Genomic DNA, 19,468 nt, shown 5'->3' with positions numbered 1-19,468 from the left:
TTTATATTCTCCAGGGGAACTTTCCAGCGCATTTATCATTGTACAAGACTCTTGCCTCGTTATATGGAAGGTTATCAAGATTCAAGAGTGAATTGATGGCTGATTCACCAGCTATAGTATAATTTGCAATAATTTGCTCACTTCTATTAAACGGATCCCGTTTTTCCTTCTTGTCATGCAAAACTGAACCTAAACACCCAAACTCGTTCTTGGAAAATGGCTTGATTGCATACTTGTTCTCTGAGGCAAAGGTATCTTCAAAGTACTTCTTTCTGTTCTTTTCATATGTGGCATCATCTACACCAAAATATTCAGCTGGCGGATATTCTGGCCCAATTCCAATATATTCAACATTTGCAGCAGGAAATTGCAATGTCCGGATGTGAAAGTTCAAAAAACGCTCTCTCTTGAACTCGAAACCAACAATCTTAATGTGCTTTGGCCACACCCCAGCTGCTTGCCGAAATGTGCATAGCGAAAATAATACATTCTCATATGAATCTCTGGCATATTGCTCAAGCAGAATTGACTTCTCTAAATTATCATCAACAATGCCGCGTTCACGTGCAACTTGGAGATAGCTGAAACTCTCTGATTTTCGTGTTTCCGGCTTTGTATATCCACCAGATATAACCAATAATGAATCCAATAAATTGTCAGAGAGAAGATTTATCGATGTGTAAAGATGCTTAAGAAGACAGTGCTGATCCTGAGCCTCTTTCTGGAATGATGCCAAGATCCATTCTTCCTCTTTCGATCCTGGACCATTATCTTTTGGATTATGAAGTACTGCTTTAGGAAGATTTCCATCTCCTATGTAAATGGAATGGCATGGAAGAATTATGAGAGTTGATGGTGGCATTTTTGTAGAAAGGATAATGAAAATAACTGTATAGTATACTTTTACTTCTTTCCTTTACTCTATAGATGAATGAAAAAGCTTGGAACTGTATGAACATAATCTTTATCGTACTTATGCGGGTGGAAGCGATTATAAATTCTGAGATTTAAGAAATCCAGATGAAGCAAAGAAGAACAACTCAGCAGATCGATAGACGCGTCAATCCAGTTGAAGCTGGGAGGTAAAGACAGTGAAAAAAAAAAAAAAATAAAACGCCTGAAAATTTTTTTAAGATAAGAAGGACCTGATAATACCACCAGGGACTCCAGCTTAGCATAACATTGCAAGATACACATTCTGAATCCAAAGAAGGATAGCGTTTTTACGTTGGTTTAATTCAGAAAGGGACATATTTGGATAATCTAGCATTTAACCTTCAAATTTGACACAGACATGGGGGGAACAGAGGTCAAAGCTAAATCCAGGATGCAACCGTCCAAAAAAGGGAAAAGAGCATGGAGAAAGAACATTGACATCACAGATATTGAGGATAAGTTGGAGGAGCGGAGACAGGAGGTGATAGAAGAAGGTAAGCCTGTTGAGGAACTTGAGGCCAACGAGCTTTTCTACATTGATGAGGAAGAAGATGAGCATACAGTTAAGAAAATGAAGAGAGATCACATAAAACCTTTGAGGAGTACAGAAATCTTGTACCAGCGATCAAAGGCACCGGGGCTAGTGAATGAAAGAGTGGAATCAAGACGGAAGAAGGTGGAGAATGTTTCTGGGAAGGAAATTCACAGATTGATGAAAATATCCGGAAAAGTTCAGGGTGTGAGTAGATTTGATGCTAGTTTGGAAAGAGATGGTATAATTAAAGGTGGAAAATTCGATCCATGGGCCGATCCTAAGCCTGTAACGAGGAAGGGTAAGAAGAAGGAGCGGAAGGTTCCAGAAATACTTCGGAAATATAGCGGAAATTCGTTTACTCCAGCTACAGTTGCACCGAAAACAATGAAAATGAAACCGTTGGCATCAAAGGGAATTCAAAAGGTTGCAGAGGGTGGAAAGTCATACAACCCATCATTTTCAAGCTGGAAAATGCTTATTCAGCAGGAGTTCTTTATAGCAAAAAGCGAGGAGGAGAAAAAGGCAGCTCTCGAGAAGGAAAGAGAGCGTCTTCAGTATATTATAGACAACTTTGATGATCATGGGGAAATCGAAGAGGAGGAAGAAGAAGAAGAAGATGATGATAAGGAAGAAGAAGAAGACAAGGAAGAAGATGAGACATCAGAGGATAAATATAAGCTTTCAGTTAACCCAGCAACCGGAGATAAGATTAAGACTAAGACGAAGAGAAATAGAGAGAAGCGTGAAAAAGAGCGGCAGAGACTTTTGAGTGAGATGAAGAAGTTGAAAGAAGCAATTCAGCAAATAGAGAAGCTTCCAAAGATAATAGAGGAAGAGAATAAGAGGGAAAAGGAGATCGACAGGAAGATAAAAAGTGGAAAGAAATTCAAAAAGTTGCCATCATCACACATTGCACAACTTCCAATGGAGGTTAAGCTCAGTGATGAGTTGGATGACTCATTAAGGAAATTGGTTCCGGAGGGCCATCTTTTGGCCGAGCAGATGATTAAGCTACAGTCTAGTGGTAAAATTGAAGCTAAAAGGCATATTGCTAAAAGAAAACCTAAGAAGAAGATTACACAGAAGTGGTCGTACAAGGACTTTAAATAGATGCATACTGCTCATCAATAAAACCAAAAAGCTCCCTGGTAACCGGTAAGAAGTCCTCCAACGCTATATCTCCGCTTATACTCACATAACTTGGGCTTGTATACTTCTTGCTTAGTAAAGTGCCGAGTTTTTTGGCAAGATCAACCTGTATTTCGGTCGAGTTGTTTAGTATTGTCTGGTATACGCTCAAATTCTGGTCACGTGTGTCCACAATTGAGTATATATACGCCCCAAGCGTACTTGCGCTGCCTTCTTTACTTAAATGAACTGTTATTGGAACCGTGTGTGCATTAAATTCGCCTGATTTTTGCACATCTGGTTTTTGTGCAGGAACTGTGATTATAACCTGAAATTCTGAAGAGAATGGCGGCCGAAGTGTTTTAGCCACAGTTATTGTTGACTTGGAATGGTGCTTTGTGGAGTCTGGATGCTGCATACTCGATTGCATTGCTTATATGTATAATTTTTGTCGTCAAGTGGTATAGTGTGGTATATATTGATGAAGTGAAAAGTTTGGAATAAGAACCTTATTATTAGATATCGGCACTAGTTGTTCAGGTTAATGTAATGTGAATAATTCAACCTTCTATATGCTGATTTCAAAGCTATCAGATACTGATGGGTACTAGAATATGTACCTCAAAGGGAGAGATATGTTGAATTATTGCTGGCTTGAATATACCGAGGAGTTTTGATTGAAGAAAATCAAGAATAAGGTTGGAAAAGTATGATTTATTTTCCGGGCTGAATCACAAAACAATTAATCACTGTAAGAAACAATAACAACGTGGAATACAAAATCAATCAACGCTTATTTGGAAAGAGAAGAAAGAGATCTTAATTGTAGCCGATTACATCACATGTTGAAAATTTTCATTCTGGCGCCATTTTTTATTTTTTATATTTCTCGAGCATCGCTACAAGATCTGGGCTGATCTACTTGACAGGCATTTTTCAGTTTTCGAGATTCCATTTTTTAACAAATAGGTATCTACTCCTGCACAACATGCATGCACGCAACAACATATAGATAGATCATAGAGACTGTTGTTGCATAAAAATTACACCATGTCAATTTTACTTATTGATTCATATGACTCTTTCTCCTCGAGTTTTCGACGATTACTTGAAAAAGCTACAGAATGTAGCGTAATCACAATTAAAAATGACACGTACCACATTCCAGAGGACTCAAAAGTATTGGATCAACTTCTACAAAATGTTATGGCGGTAGCAATTGGACCAGGACCAGGATCACCTTTGAAATCTGAGGATATTGGTGTAATACCGTACGTACTTACTAAAAAGGACTTGCCTATTCTGGGGGTTTGTCTTGGCTTTCAGTGCCTTTGCCTTGAAAATGGCTGCAAAATGAAATATTTAGATCACCCAGTTCATGGCCAGACTGCTGGGATACAAATTACATCTCGAAAGGAGCCATTATTTGATGGAATCCCGAGGAAATTTAGGGCCGTGAGATACCACTCAATACACATAATACAAAATAGTGATTCTACACCTTCCACACAATCACCAGAGATAATTCCTTTGGCATACTGTTATGATGAGGATAAAGAGGTGCTGATGGCTGCCAGACACATTTGCTATCCACACTTTGGAGTTCAATATCATCCGGAATCTATTTGTTCTGAGTTTGGACTTGAATTGGTTAGGAACTTCTGGAATATTGCACAGAAATTTAGGAAGAGGGATGAATTACGTAGAGAGGATTTATACAAATTTGGAATAGGGTCTGTGACTTTAGAGAAACGCAATATTCAGACAGATTACGACTCGCAACTGACAAATCACCAACTTCAATACATTTATTTGAACAAATCAATACACGAACCTACAGTAATATGTGAAGCAGTATCGCCAAACTTTTTGCTTCTCAATAGTTGTGCTAATCCGGGTGAATGGTCCTTTATTGGTTTACCGGAAGAGGGAGTTAGTGAAGTACTTACACATTCGATTTATGAGCCGAATGTAGTTAAGATATCAAAGTGGAGGCAAACGGGGCAGAAATCGTTAAAATTAGAGACACAAACAACAGTCTGGTCTTTTATGAGCAAATATATGGGGAGGCATAAAACAAATTTTGACGTGCAAGACGAATTTGTGGCTGGATGTCCGTTTAAAGGTGGATTAATTGGCTTTATCTCGTATGAGGAAAGCCTTTCGTTGATAACAGACATTCATAAAAACACTTTGGAAACGAATAAATCAGAGCCAGATATAAAGCTGTGCTTTATTGAAAGGTTCATTGCCATAAACAGAAAATCAGGTCGGACGGTTATAGCCTCAATAAGACCCAAAGATTCCAAGTGGTTGGAAACAAATGCAAAATTAATTGAAAAGTACATTGATGCAAGGAAAGATAGAACGGAAAAGAAAGATTTTAAAGAAATATCCAAGGGAATGAAGATGAGGAAGCCCGACAAAGCAGAATATATCAGAAACTTTGCAAGTTGTCAGCGCTTTCTTCATTCCGGAGATTCGTACGAGTTGTGTCTTACGACAACTACAAAGTTGGAAATACCAGCGGAAACAAAGCTATGGGATATCTATCTCGAGATGATACAACATAATCCTTCACCATACTCTGTATTCTTTGATTTTGGTGATTCACAACTTCTTTCGACGTCTCCTGAAAGATTTCTTTCTTGGAATAGGGACAAGTGTCAAATGCGGCCGATAAAGGGTACTGTAAGTAAGAGGGACACAAAAAGCTACAGATGCGCATGTGAAAAGCTTCTTATTCCAAAAGAGATGGGGGAAAACCTTATGATTGTCGATTTGATACGCCATGATCTCAGTTCATTGCTGGAAAACGTGAAGGTGAAGCAACTTATGAAAGTGGAAGAATATCAAACAGTCTACCAGCTTGTTTCTGTGATTGAAGGCAAGCTTAAAGACTCCAATTGTCATGGAATCGATGTATTGAAGAGTACGCTACCACCAGGATCGATGACCGGAGCTCCGAAAAAACGATCAGTAGAGATTTTGGAGAAATTAGAGCTATATAAGAGACGTGGAATATACTCTGGAGTGTGTGGATATTGGTCCGTTGATGATATTGCTGACTGGAGTGTCGTGATAAGATCACTTTTTGGGTATAACAGGGAGGAAAGTGGGGATAAAACGCTTTATTGTGGTGCGGGAGGAGCAATTACTGTATTGAGTAATGCAGAATCGGAATGGCAGGAGATGAACGATAAGCTGGATAGTGTGGTAAGAATTTTTGAGAGGGGGTTAGGGATGAGTTAGTGTAGATAGATAGATAGATAGATAGATAGATAGATAGATAGATAGATAGATAGATAGATAGATAGATAGATAGATAGATAGATAGATAGATAGATAGATAGATAGATAGATAGATAGATAGATAGATAGATAGATAGATAGATAGATAGATAGATAGATAGATAGATAGATAGATAGATAGATAGATAGATAGATAGATAGATAGATAGATAGATAGATAGATAGATAGATAGATAGATAGATAGATAGATAGATAGATAGATAGATAGATAGATAGATAGATAGATAGATAGATAGATAGATAGATAGATAGATAGATAGATAGATAGATAAACAAATACAGACTCTAGTCAGGATAATAACCATTAACATATATATATGCGATTGCACAATTATTCGTATTGAAGACATACATTGTCTAGCAAACTGTCCTACTCAAACTATTAGAAAATAACTGCTGTCACTACCTGCAACTGTTCAATCACAGACATCATACTATAAGCTGATTCATCACATCAACTCGCTCCATTAACTAATCTATAAATCACGCCTTGTGGACCTGTCCAACAACCGGCTTCTCCCTCTCACTCTTAAAAGGTACGCTTCCAGGTTTAGAATGAAGTCTCTGATTCTCTTCCTTGCGCTTGATACTCTCAATTTCAGTTCTCTTGATATCACGAGCCCTCTTAATAACAGCAGGAAGATGCCTATGGCGTCTAATTCTGCGGATCTCCGGCATGTTAGCGTACCTCTCCTTGAGCTTTTCATCGTACTCAAGTTTGTTTCTCTCACGGATACTTTTAGGTGCGGATCGTTCGTACGAAACAGATCTCCATATTCTAACATTTCCATCATCCGAACCCGAGAAAATGTACTTCGAATCGCCAGAAAACAGAGACACAAATACTCTCTGCATTCTCTTGGTGTGGTAAACATCTCTGGAATGTCCCTGGTGTGATCTATATATCCTTATAGTCCTATCATAGGAGCCGGTGACAACTTCACGGCCTGTAGGTGCAAAATCGATATCCATGACTGCGGAAACGTGGTCCTGGTACACATTGGCAGCATGATCCATCTGCCGCATGTCCCAGAGATAGGCATTCTGGTCTTCGTTAGCTGTTGCAAACATATATGCCTCCATTGGATTCCAGCTAATGGCGTTATTTCTCATTCTGGTCTTGATTTTTTGCGTAGGTGAGTTTGTACGCAGGTCGTACAAGATAATTGAGTTGTCTGAGCCTGCACTTGCTATCACAGAAGTCTCTGTCTGGTTAAACTTCACTGCTGTCACATTATCTGCTCCCCAAGACAAATTGGAGATTGGCCTGCTTCTGTTTTCATCCCAGACGTTAATTTCTGCACCCGCAGTCACAAACAAAGGCTTTTCCCGGTGGCGATCAACTGCCATGAGTCCAAAGTCCGCCAAGAATGTCTTTGTTAGTCCCTTCTTGCTCACCTCATCCTCATCGTGTTTCTTACTTCCAATATCGAAATCCTGGCCGTAATTCGTCTCATTATTCACATCCCACAACTTCACCGTCTTGTCAGTTCCGCACGTCAAAAGTCGGCTGTCAGGGCATATCACCACTCCGCTAACCGTTCCACTGTGTGCCTTGAAACTGTAAAGTTCATCTCTTGAAGTTGTATCCCAATATTTCACTATACCATCTGCAGATCCACTCGCTATCTTGCTTAACGTGTTTGGACTTCTTGATATAGTGTACACACCATCTCTATGACCATTTCCCATCTGCCCAACAAACGGCTGTGCAAAGACCCTCTCCAATTTTGTTGCATTCAGTGCTCTTGTGTATTCTCTTGCTCTTTGAAATGGATGAAGAGCAGGATCAAGATTTCTTGGAATACCACTCTCCTGCGTGTTTTTCACCGGGATATATGCATCCGATGATCTTGATATAGTCTTAATCTTCATTCTCCACCTGTTTGTGTGCAAATTTTATGGGTTTAAATGTAATACTGCTTGGACAATTGGAGCAAGTAGATTAGGATGTACAAGCTTGAGATAAGGATAAAAAATACCAAAAAAATTTTCCAGATGCAATTTTAATCTAATAATTTTTTTTTTTTTTTTTGCTTCTTTCTTTGATGCCGTCTCACCTTCAAATTATACTGCAAATTACCAAACCACACAGTTCATAACATATTCAAGGCCAAAAAATATATTTATTAGCAAGTTAAACTACGAAGTCAAGGATAATATACAAACATATAACGGCTGTATAAGGTACGCAGCATCTCCAATGATTTTCAGTGATTTGATAGTTTCCAGCTTTGCTTGTGAGAATTACGTCAGCAGTATGGGGAAGGAGACAATTAGCTAAACTATTTCAGGGAATTCAAATACTTTAAATTCAAGTGCTTCAAATTCAAATACTTGAAATTCAAATACTTTAAATTCAAATACTTGAAATTCAAGTGCTTCAAATTTGGATACTTTAAATTCAACTGCTTTATATCCAAATGATTTCAATTCCACTACTTCAAATTCAACACTGTAAATTCCATATTAAAATATATCGATTGATTCGGTTTAATTAGCAACAACAAAAGAAAATAAGCAATCCTGCTTGAATTAAAACAAGCACTCGCTGATTAGATACCAATAGTCACAAATTGCACAAATTAGATTGAATTTACTCTACAGTTTACCAAAATGATAAGATGCTTTAATTCAGTGTAATGTATTTATGGATTGAGAATTATGCCGACATATCAACTTCTCGTGTAGATATGCGGAGTAAAGATGCAGTGTATGAAGGTACGGACCAATTAATTACCGGGAAATGACAAATAACAGCAGAAAAAGCTTATTTCTGCACTTTGAAGTCACCAACCCGTGGGGTATTGCCTGCTTTTGTAGCTTCCTCATAGGAAGGAGGCTGTGCACTCTTTTGAGGCTGCGGAGAAGATGAAGAGCCAACAGTGGCAGAATTATTGGCAACATCAGCAGAAGAGCCACTCTCTGCTGCAGGTTCATCCTTAAAAGGCTTCTTTGGATCAGTTGCAAGTGGAGTTTTTGACGAAGGACCATCTTTAGCAGGTAACTGTGGTAGAGATTCAATATCAGCAGCTGGTATAACATAGTAATCAGGAGATTGTAAGCCGGAATCCCATATGAGGTAGACGGCATAGAAAAAGCCAGGAAGCTGGGCAAGAACTGTGAGGAAAAAACATATTGCAAGCTCCTTTCCAAAGCCCTTTTGAAGACCTGTTGCTAATGGTGGACATACTAGTGCTGCCAACACCAATAATATATCTGAAGTTGTAAAATATCTACCGGCAAATCGGTGGTCGTGTATTCTGACGGGTCGCTGTTCTGGCATTGTTGTTTATTGCTGTTTATGCTAATTCCAATGAGCTTGAATTGAAAAAAAAATAGGGAGAAATGGTTTATGTAGAAATGGAAAAAGTGGAAAGATGCAAATTGGCAAAAGAGGATTCTTTCTGCTTTTATAATTGCACCAAAAAAAATAGGGGAAATAATGGGGGAAAAACGAAAGGAAGCGAAAGATGTCGATTGATATCATTTATGAGAGTGCTAAAATTGATACCCCTCCTTTTCGCATTATTCGGCAAAAAGCACTAAGTATGACGTTTGAGCCGCGGGCCGTAACTTCGCCTTGTGTCATCACGCGGATTTTACTTTCCTTTTTCCAGCAATACGGTAAATATCGATAAATTTTGTCCAACATCTTTTTATCCATCGGCATCCACAAATTATCTATATGCTGTATTGTGTAGGTTTCCTATCTAAGGATTATTGTGTGCTTCCTATTCATTGCTCGTGTAGCAAGTTTTTTCTTCGTTATTCATTTTATGCTGATGCTGGTATTTTATGATTTTATTTTTGTACCTTATTAATTTGATTTTATCTTTTCTTTTGTCATTTATAATATTTTATTTCATTCTAGTTATTTATTTTATTTTATTTATTTTACCTATTTATTTTTCTCCCCCCTCAATTATCTAGGATCATTCCATACCCTCTTTTTTTCTTGTGCATCCCTTAACACTTCTGGTTTGCACTCTCTTAAACGAAACAACAATTATTATTCAGTTTTTCGTCATTTCATATAGGCAGCCAAATACAGCCGAATACATTGCCAGAGATTCTAGTGTATTGTTGGGATAGCCAAGTTTCTTGAGATCACTTCTACACACAAGATTATATGATACATGGATTCATCTGAAATGACAGCAACGCAGACACAAGCACCAATTTCAGGCCAGGAACAAGGAAGACCTGTTTCTCACAGCCACACGCATCTCCACCACAAGGAGCACAGTAATGGGGGTAGGAATGTGGCGAATCACGAGCACGTGAGCCAGATTGAAGGGCAACCAAAAGGGAGATTTTCGTGGATGAAGAAGTTGATGAACAACAACCGGGGTGGGGAGGAGAAAAGGCACGACTCGGCCCACCGGTCATTTTCTAGAAGGTTCAGTGCCTCCGGAAGGCACGAGGAGGGCACACTGCACGCGAAGGGTGCCGATGGGGGAAAAACAACGAGCACAAATCGCACGGGGGCCGGCTACCCGTTGGCGGACAGCCGGAGCGCGGTGAGCGGGTTAAGTAAGGAGGAGTGCAGGTCGAATTTCACGGGCGACGACAAGTTGTCGGTGGCGGCATCGGTGAAATCGATAAAATCAGGAAGAACGGCCAACATCGGTGCACGGATGAGCGAGATCAGCAGCCTGATGAGTAACAGCGAGCCCTCGGGCTTCTCCGATACCTTCAGCAACAAGCCGTTGTACTCAGTTCAGCCGTCAGAGCTCGATGTGGACCGTGTTGGGTCTTTTGAGGACGATAATTATGACCGAGTGTCCGATTATCGGAGTTTCGGCCCCGCTTCCAGCGAGTACACGGCCGAGTCGGTCGTCCAGCAGCAGTCCGCTGCGAATTCGGACTCGTTGAAGGCGCCAGCCGTGCCCAGGAAGTTTGCCCAGGATGCTGCTTCAATGGTGACACTCGCAAGCTCAATTAAGAGCCGGCGCCGGCGCAGGAGCATCGACACAAATGCTTCAACAACGGCAATAGCGCCCGCCAGCATTTTGGAGCGCATCGCGGGCAGCACTTCGCCCGCAGCTGGGTCGCTTAATGGGCGCAGCATGAGCGGTGCGGGGAGTATAGGTGGGAATTTGAGCGCGAACGGCGCTGAGCAGGAGTCGCATTCGTCGGTGAGCATAAAATCGTGAGTTTGAATTGGTTGATGAGGTGCGAATGTTGTATTGATGGAAGTGTGGGAGATATGAATGACGAAATTTGTATTGATGCAAGCGTGGGAGATATGAATGTTGTATGTGAACGCTGTATGTGATACCAATAATATTTGGAATACCCGATTTGATGACACACGCTTTTATTGATGAGAACAGAAAGGAAGAGAAAAAGGAAGAGAGAAAGGAAGGTTAAGGAAGAGAGAAAGGAAGTTTAAGGAAGAGAGAAAGGAAGGTTAAGGAAGAGAGAAAGGAAGGTTCAGGAAGAGAGAAAGGAAGGTTAAGGAAGAGAGAAAGGTAAAAGGAAAAGAAGTAAGATAGAAAGAAACAGGAGATGAGAAAAGATAAAACCAAAAAGATATACAGAAACAGCTTAAATACGAAGGTGAATATCTGTATTCTTTAAACAGCTATAAGCTTCATCAAACAGGCAGGTGGTACATATCCAAAATATGACGCTGCCTTTTAATCAAAGCCTTAGAGAAATTGCATTCCTCCAGAATGGTCTGTTTATGATCTCGATGAACGGCTTTGCTTAAATATGCCTGCAGAACGAGAATAGACCCTTTAAAGGGTCAAACTGTAAAGAGGAGTGAAGAAAATAGCAGATTTCGGACTGCTGAGAAAAAGCAGCTGATGCCGACTCCTATCTGCCAAATGACTATTTGCAGTGTGATTAAAATATGGGTTTCGAGATAATCCGAGCTAGACGCCAAACCGCGTTTTGACAACTGAATTTTTTCCGACTCCTTATTTTTTTTTGATTCAAGTTCATTCGGTCTTCCGTGACTCCTTTTACCTGCATTAATCCCTAAGTCAGTATTTTAATATTTGATCTATACTGACAAAGCTTACTTGATATTTACTTAAAAATCCTCTATGCACGCCGAAACGCCTAATACCAATATATAAATAATAGCAGGAAGTAAGTTCAATTTGGTTACATAGCAAAGCTGCCATCGGAGAATGGAGGTTGTGTTGGTGGTTGGAGTAAATTATAAATGAAGTAAATAGAATAGAGTAAATAAAAGAGTAATTAAAGTAGAGTAATAAAATAGAGAAAATAGAGTCATTACAGTAAATGGGAAATAAAGTTTATACCAAATCATGTTGTAATGAAATAGTTATGTTGTTAATTCATCCCAATTATTATGTCCCTGTTACTATCATCGCCAAGAACACACAAAAAATATGTAAAGATAATCTTACGCACTGCACTTAACATGTGTTCCAATTACATCATAACTGCTATCATTGCACATTTGTCTATGGTTGTGTTTTTGACCCCTTCCTTTATCTGCAACGTCTCCTAAATCAATTCCCAAATTTGTAAGGACCCCTTTGCGAGTTATTCCACACAATCTGATCTTCAATTTTCTCAATTTTGCTTAGCTCATGTTATTTTTATTCATTTGTTTATTTATAATTTATTACTCCACTCTATTATTACAATTTTTTTTTTTTTTGTTTCCGCCTCGATTGACCCGCGGCACATTCTAAATAGATTCCTCATTTTCACTTGCACCTGCAACTCTGAATCATATCATTTTATTCCCTAATTTTTGCTATTATTCTTTTTTTGTTGTCACTTTCAGGATTCGTTCTTTTATTCTTCCTTATTTTTATTTTTATTTTATTTTATTTTATTTTATTTTTTTTTTAATTTTTTTTCGAGGATGATGGATTGTCGGACTGTTTATTCTTGAAATACAAGCTTTACAAATTCTACTTTCTTGTCTTCCCATCCCTTCCTCCCACACCCCACATTTTACACTTCATTCTTGTAGTACTTACCACATTAAACCACGACATTGTGCAAAGCACAGGCTTTTCCGTGCCTAACACTTCAGTTTATCGATAATATACATATATATAGCCTCAGGTATTTACTTTGCTTTGTGAATAACTTGTTAAGGGCTGGCCCGGCACTCATTATCTTGTTTATTTCTTTTCAGGCTGCACATCTAAAGCGCGCTACGTGAATAAATTCCTGCTTGAGCACCAATTCAATAGGTGAAAGCGTCTTTTTTTTTCAGGTGAAGCGACAACTAGTCTGCTTTCCCCAAATATAGCCATGGCAACAACTAAGGATACTTGCGATGGCGATGCATACATCCACAACCTAGCGGCGTTCATCCGGTCGCACGAGAGACAGTTGGCGAATGCGCTTCTGGCGTACAAGCGGTCGACGCGGCAGCGCAGGCGGCATGCGCAGAAGAAAGGCGGTGGAGGCGCCAACGGCGCTAATGGCGCAGGTGCGGCGGGACAGCATGGCGCAGTTGGCGCAGCTGGCGCACACGGCCAGGAGGGACATAGCACGGCGCAGGCGCAGCAGCGCCAGCAGCGGCAGCCAGCCATGCGCATCACAAAACCTGTCCGTCTTTCCATGTCTCTACACCATCTATACTTCCTCCTAGGTCGCTTTCAGGACCTCGGCATCGACGTCGGGCCCATGAACGTGCGCCTCGACAACATCGACTCGGAGACGCCCGGAAATTACGTGTCGTTTCTCAGCGAATTCCAGCGCAAGAAGCTGATGCCGTCAGATGCGCAGTCGATTCACTCGATGTCCAGCGTTAAGAGCGTCATGTCCAGTGTCTCTGCACTCTGGAACAGCCTCAGCTCGTCGTCACGGCACTACGACAACATTGCAACGGATCTCCAATACCTATACTCAGCGTTCTCGAAGATTCCATGCCTCCGATTGGCAAACGACCCCAAGGCAAAACTGATAAAGGGTCACGAGGAGTACCCGTTTGAGACGGCGACGCCGATCGACGTTTTCCACAACTTGGTGGTGCTTGAAATCTGCGAAATCGACCCGAAGGAGGTCTTTGGGTGGGACACACTGAGCGGCAGTATTCGGTATTTGGTGATTAAGCGTGCAGGGCTGACGGATCCGGCCGATGTGCTCGTGCGCTTGGTGGAGGACGATGCGGAGAAGCGGGCCGCCGGTGCGCCAGGAGGTGCGCTTGGCGCCGGCAGCGCCGACTCTGCTGTTTTCGACGAGCCGGCCGACATAATGTCGCTTTCCGCGCTGAAAAGACACCGGAAGTCTGTTTCATCGCCGAAGATTTACCCGGGGCCGAAGTTAGCGGGATCCAGTGGGTCTGCGTTGTCGACTTCGATCCCTACAGTGTACTATTCGAGTCCGCGGATGCACCGGCCGGCGGCGTCAGTGGGCGCCGGTAGCGTATGCAGCGTAGGGGGTGCAGCGGATGGGTGCGGTTCAACCACAGCTGCAGGTGCGGGCGCAGGCGCCAGTGCGCAGGCTGCGGCAACCACAGAGGCTGCGCCACAGAGGAGACCCTACTTCTACTACCCGGCGCCATCCAGGCACAGGCGCTCCGCGCGCTCCAACTCCGTCTTGAGCGACACATACAGGAAACCCGCCCTCCCAGACGTGGCGGCGGAAAAATCGGCAAATGCAAACTCGTCGGTTTCGCTTCCTCTTTCGGCAGACGGCAGTTTGGACTTCGCCGAGGCCGAAAGGCGTTCGATGTCGCAGGACCCAAGCTGCTGGCGGCTCCTCAGGCATCTTTCCTTCACCGGAAATAGGATCTCGAAGCTGTCTGGCTGGTGCTTTGAGAATCTTGCGGATCTCTCTTCGCTAGACTTGTCCTTTAACCGCTTGACGGAAATTCCCACCGATGCACTTTCCAAACTCTCTCACTTGAAGTCACTAAACCTGTCCTTCAACCAGCTTTCGTCCACCCGTGGAATGCCGGACAATATGCACAAGTTGGCGATTGTAAATCTACGCGGAAACAAGATCACAGACTTAAAATCGCTCGAGCAGCTTGCGGCACTTGAGAAAATCGACCTCAGGCAGAACAGACTGGCCCGGGTAGCCGATCTAAAGCCGTTGCTACTCATAGACAACGAACAGGTGCGGCTTAAGTCAATATACGTGTCTGGAAATCCGGTTTCTGCAAGCAGGGGCTACCGGATCGAGCTGTTTGATCTATTTAACGGTGTTGACTACAAGAACGATGTCAGGATTGACGGTTCCCGGCCTGGAATCTTTGAGAGTAGGATGCTCATGGACAGAAAGAAGGCCCGGCTCAACTTGTGCAAGTTTTTGGATGCCAGCATCATTGACAAAATGGCTGCTAAAGTGTCCAGTATTGGCAATAAGGAGACTGTGATGAAGACCAAAGCAGAGACCGAGGTTGGCAAACGTGCAGATGCCGAAACCAGGGATGCTCCTTCTGGTAAGGGGCCCGGCAAGCCTTTGGATATGCGAAAAGCACACAATGGTCACTTGCAGTCCGAAAATGCGGTTTCCTTGCGTACAAATCTTCAAAGCACAGATCGTCTCGAAGACGGAAAGAGTAGAAATTCTATTCCTACGGACACTAACAAATTGGGTAAAACGTTGCAGAGCCAGGTGCTGCCATTGCCCCAGAAACATAGACATTCATCTAATCAGGAGAAGAAGCATGAAGTAAAGTATGAGAAGAAGCAGGAAAAGCATGAAGTAAAGCAGGAAAAGCATGAAGTAAAGCAGGAAAAGCATGAAGTAAAGCATGAAACAAAGCATGAAACAAAGCATGAAACAAAGAATGAAACAAAGAATGAAACAAAGAATGAAACAAAGCATGAGTTAAAGCGTGGGCAACTGCAAAATAACGAGATAATGCACGAGATAAGGCAGAAACGGACCAAGGATCAACACCAACATCCGTACACCATCCAGGTACTTGCGCCAAACCCAAACGCGATTAATACCTCGAGTTCCGGCAGCATTACTCCGCCGGAAAAGCTGTTTTCCCAGCGGCCCGCCGCAAACAGAAGCTCTACTTTAAGCAGCTTGCTCGACAAGATCTCGATCTCGTCGCCACCTGAGAAAAAAGAGCCAAGAGAAAATTCAAGAAAAACCAAAAGCTTGAATTCTTCCCGGGGAGGAACCCAGGGTTCGAACCCGGTAGCGCGCATTTCCGTGGCGTCTCCTGCCCTCCCCATTATTACAAATACCACGACCATAACTACAAGGTCGCCTGTTGAGGCACAAAGTGTGACCAGTGTTGCCGAGATGAATGCATAGCTTAACGTATATATTAATTAATAGAGTGCATGAATACGAGATGAGCGTAGAAGAGAGTAGTTTATATTAATAGTTGGAAAGTGCTGTAATTCCATGCTTTTGGCGTCTAAAAGATTACTGCTTTTATCTTTTCCCCTCATTCTGTACTTCCACCTTCTGCAGCACAGCTTCACACTTCATATCTAAACTTGATTCTGTAAACACACTTCCATTGATTGCTTAGCAAATCAGTTCCTCCTCCTCCTTCTTATCTTCACGTCTGCATCTGAGCCACTCTTCTCCACAATCCGCTTGAGCATGGCCCGGCCCTTCAATTTTCCACCTCCGTTGATATAATCCAGCCTGTTGAGATTGAACCTCAATGTTTCGGCTAGAAGTTCATCCTTTACACCGTCTAGCTGGTACCACATATGCTTTTGATCCAAACGCTGGCCACATTCCATCATTTTCTCCATCGAAACACGCGACTCTTGCACTGTTTCCCCACTATTCTTCACCAGGTCCGCAAACTTCGCCGGGACATCTTTCAAAGTAACTGTTGTGGTGGAGTAAACAGGAACAGGCTCCGGATCCATTCTCTCCTCATCCTCCTCATTCTCTGCCTTGTACGACAACTCTGCTTCCTTTTTCAGCCGTCTTTCCTGCTGCTGTATGGAAGAACTTCTTGTTTTTCTTCTGGACGACCCCCAGTTCTTCCTGTGTCTTCTTTTTTTCTTCGAACTCTTCTTGGCAACCGCCTCCTTCTTTTTCTCCTCGGCCAACTCGGCCAGCTTCAGCCTCTCTTCTTGTCTTTTTTTCAACGTTTCCGCCTGTTGCTTTTGCTTTTCCGTGTCTCTCAATCTTTTGCGCTCTTTCCACTCCTCGATCTCCTGGATGTTGTGCACCAGAACAAACGACACAAGAATATCGACGTACGGCTTACGCCCATCGACTTTTTCTGTTTCCGGCTCTGTTTTAATCACATTTTGGCCGATTCTGTCCTCCGTCGAGCTCTTTTTCGCCTCATTCTCGTCATTTTTCTCGTTTAAAACCTCCATTATCGCATCCCGCGGGATGTAAAACCGCGCAGACGTGTTTTCGTGGAATTCGAAAACCAAGGTCGCCCCACTCGAATATCTTTCCTGGAAAGAAGTCAATTTTCCTTCCAATGCCTCTTTTCTTTGCCTCTCTTCTTCCAGTTTCCTCTCCTTTTCAGTTTGCACATGCCTCAACGCCATTCTCTCCTTTTTCAGCATTTTTTCTCTCTCTCTTTGCTCTTTCCGCTTCAGTTTCTCGAGTCTTTCTTTTTCTCTCAGCATTCTTTTCTCTGCTCTTTCCTTCTCTCTGATTTCCCGCTCTTTTTCTCTTTCTTTCTTCTCCTTAATTCGCTCCAATCGTCTCTGCTCCCTTTTCAACTCTCGTTCTCGCTCTCTCTTCTCTTTCTCTAACATTTTCAGCCTCTCTCTTTCCTCTCTCTGCTTCTGCTTCCTTATTTGCTTCTCCAGTCTCAATTGCTCTTTCTCCTTTTCTTTCTCCTCCTTGGATTTTCTTCTCGTCACTTTTTTCTTTGGATCGTTCTCTTCTTTTGAAATTTCCTTCACTGCCGACTTTCTCTTCTTCTCGGCCTCATACTTCTTCAAATACCCATCAACATCTCCCATATCCTTTGCTTTCTGAATAAATTCCTGAAACTTAGCCACCTGTGGCTTGCTTGCTTGGCCAATCGCAACAACCTGCATCAATTTACTCAAGAAGGGGTCGTTTCTTGCCATGCGATTCAAGTTATGGATCATGATCACGTTTTGGGGGTCTGACATTAGGGTATGAGTGCTTGGCTTCTGTTGTTTTGAGTCTGATACACTTTTTTGCCCAGATTGCGAAGCAGCACCTTCTTTGACTTGCTTACCGGCAGGTTGCTCCTTCTTTTGTTTAATATTGTTGCGTGAGGTTTCTTTATTGGTGTTATGCTTGGTGGGGTCATCTTTTTCACTCTTCGTAAAGTTTCCAACTTTTTCAGCAGTATTGCTTTTCTCTTGGGAAGGGCTTTGGCTTGAGGAATCATTTGAATCTTTTTCTTTAGAAGCAGGTTTTAAAGAATTATCCTTGGAAGCGATCTTTGATATATTTTCCTTGGAAGTGATCTTTAATGTATTTTCCTCGGAAGTGATCCTTGATGTACTTCCCTTGGAAGTGATATTTGATGCATTTTCCTTAGAAGCAGTTTTTAAAGCACTATTCTCTTTAACACACCCTTTGCTAACAAAAACATCCCTCTCTTTACCATTCTGGACCCTCTCATCAACCTTTCTCCGCTTTAAAGCAGGATCATCTTTTTCATCCACATTGTGCTTTCCCGGCTTTGCTAATGCAGGACTCATATTAATGCTTACTTTCCTCTTTTCGTGATCTTCCGCACCCATTTTCTTACCGCTTTCGGCAATTTTGCCCTCCTCCTGCTTGTGCTCAAGCTTGATCTGCTCCTTGTGCTCTTTCCGCTTACGTCTCTCCTCCTTTTTCCGCTCGATCTCCTCCTCATGCTCTTTTTCTCGCTTGTCATCTTTCAAAATAAAGAGCTTGATCGGAAAGATGTGCGGGCCACACTGAATCTTCGCATCGCATAGCTTGCTCATCCGATCACGCTTCCTATCCTTTGATGAAGCCAGATACTGGTCTCTTCTTGTCCAGCAAGGCTGAAACACATTGTGCAACCAGTTGTGTCTCGATACTATCAACGAGTTGTACAAGGAGCCGCTGGCTCTGACCGAAAGTGCACTATTGAGCAAGCTGTAGTCTGCCTGAGAGTTCGACACGGGGAGATTTTGAATCACCTTAAAGGGACGCCCCAGTTTTTGCCTGTAGGCGAGTTCTTTGTCTATGATATCCAATTGGGGGATCAGAACAATGCCGTTAAAGCGGCTGTTTCGGGCAACCGCACTCGGAGTACTCGCCCTTGATGAAGACCGGCTTCTGCAGTGTGTATTTTCTGTGCTTGATGGGGGTTCCTGCTTTATATGTGGCATATGGGTTGGATTATTCATCTGTGTAGTTTTTTTGGGGGAGGAAATCTGGGATGGAGAAGAAGATTGGGGAGGAGTATCCTTTCTAGAAGTGGATGACATGGTATGAACGTGAATGATAGGATAGATAGGAAAGAATAAGAAGAGAAATAATGTGATCGAGAACGAAATGGAATGAGCTGAAGATGAAAGGTGAAGATTAAAGGTGAATGTTAAAGTTGAATATGAAAGGAGAATATGAAAGTTAATAAATGAAAAGTGAATACGAAAGGTGGATATGAAAGCTGGATAAAAGAAAATTGAATACAAAAACTGAATATGAAAGCGGGATAA

The 19,468-nt window shown here is 42.1% G+C and overlaps 9 protein-coding genes across 9 annotated transcripts; 4 read left to right on the top strand and 5 right to left on the bottom strand.

The window, feature by feature from the left end:
• Window position 1: 1 nt before the first annotated feature.
• BRETT_001401 (uncharacterized protein) lies at window positions 2-862 on the bottom strand (the record flags this gene model as incomplete). The annotated part of the gene is made up of 1 exon (XM_041279954.1): window positions 2-862. One exon carries the CDS (start codon window positions 860-862, stop codon window positions 2-4), a length of 861 nt encoding a protein of 286 aa, XP_041138168.1.
• A 432-nt stretch (window positions 863-1,294) lies between these two features.
• BRETT_001400 (uncharacterized protein) lies at window positions 1,295-2,581 on the top strand (the record flags this gene model as incomplete). The annotated part of the gene is made up of 1 exon (XM_041279953.1): window positions 1,295-2,581. One exon carries the CDS (start codon window positions 1,295-1,297, stop codon window positions 2,579-2,581), a length of 1,287 nt encoding a protein of 428 aa, XP_041138167.1.
• Window positions 2,582-2,595: 14 nt separating this feature from the next.
• Window positions 2,596-3,029, bottom strand: BRETT_001399 (uncharacterized protein; the record flags this gene model as incomplete). The annotated part of the gene is made up of 2 exons (XM_041279952.1): window positions 2,596-2,644; window positions 2,686-3,029. 2 exons carry the CDS (start codon window positions 3,027-3,029, stop codon window positions 2,596-2,598), a joined length of 393 nt encoding a protein of 130 aa, XP_041138166.1.
• Window positions 3,030-3,649: 620 nt separating this feature from the next.
• BRETT_001398 (uncharacterized protein) lies at window positions 3,650-5,851 on the top strand (the record flags this gene model as incomplete). Its single annotated transcript, XM_041279951.1, has 1 exon — window positions 3,650-5,851. One exon carries the CDS (start codon window positions 3,650-3,652, stop codon window positions 5,849-5,851), a length of 2,202 nt encoding a protein of 733 aa, XP_041138165.1.
• Window positions 5,852-6,395: 544 nt separating this feature from the next.
• Window positions 6,396-7,787, bottom strand: BRETT_001397 (uncharacterized protein; the record flags this gene model as incomplete). The annotated part of the gene is made up of 1 exon (XM_041279950.1): window positions 6,396-7,787. One exon carries the CDS (start codon window positions 7,785-7,787, stop codon window positions 6,396-6,398), a length of 1,392 nt encoding a protein of 463 aa, XP_041138164.1.
• An 895-nt stretch (window positions 7,788-8,682) lies between these two features.
• BRETT_001396 (uncharacterized protein) lies at window positions 8,683-9,198 on the bottom strand (the record flags this gene model as incomplete). The annotated part of the gene is made up of 1 exon (XM_041279949.1): window positions 8,683-9,198. One exon carries the CDS (start codon window positions 9,196-9,198, stop codon window positions 8,683-8,685), a length of 516 nt encoding a protein of 171 aa, XP_041138163.1.
• An 853-nt stretch (window positions 9,199-10,051) lies between these two features.
• Window positions 10,052-11,071, top strand: BRETT_001395 (uncharacterized protein; the record flags this gene model as incomplete). Its single annotated transcript, XM_041279948.1, has 1 exon — window positions 10,052-11,071. One exon carries the CDS (start codon window positions 10,052-10,054, stop codon window positions 11,069-11,071), a length of 1,020 nt encoding a protein of 339 aa, XP_041138162.1.
• Window positions 11,072-13,166: 2,095 nt separating this feature from the next.
• BRETT_001394 (uncharacterized protein) lies at window positions 13,167-16,139 on the top strand (the record flags this gene model as incomplete). The annotated part of the gene is made up of 1 exon (XM_041279947.1): window positions 13,167-16,139. The coding sequence occupies one exon, from the start codon at window positions 13,167-13,169 to the stop codon at window positions 16,137-16,139; it is 2,973 nt and encodes a 990-aa protein (XP_041138161.1).
• Window positions 16,140-16,366: 227 nt separating this feature from the next.
• Window positions 16,367-19,237, bottom strand: BRETT_001393 (uncharacterized protein; the record flags this gene model as incomplete). The annotated part of the gene is made up of 1 exon (XM_041279946.1): window positions 16,367-19,237. The coding sequence occupies one exon, from the start codon at window positions 19,235-19,237 to the stop codon at window positions 16,367-16,369; it is 2,871 nt and encodes a 956-aa protein (XP_041138160.1).
• Window positions 19,238-19,468: the final 231 nt, after the last annotated feature.

This window comes from Brettanomyces bruxellensis, chromosome 8 (assembly GCF_011074885.1).
Source record: "Brettanomyces bruxellensis chromosome 8, complete sequence".
Classification (NCBI taxonomy): Eukaryota; Fungi; Ascomycota; class Pichiomycetes; order Pichiales; family Pichiaceae; genus Brettanomyces; species Brettanomyces bruxellensis.
This window is presented reverse-complemented; position numbering and strand designations above follow the sequence as displayed.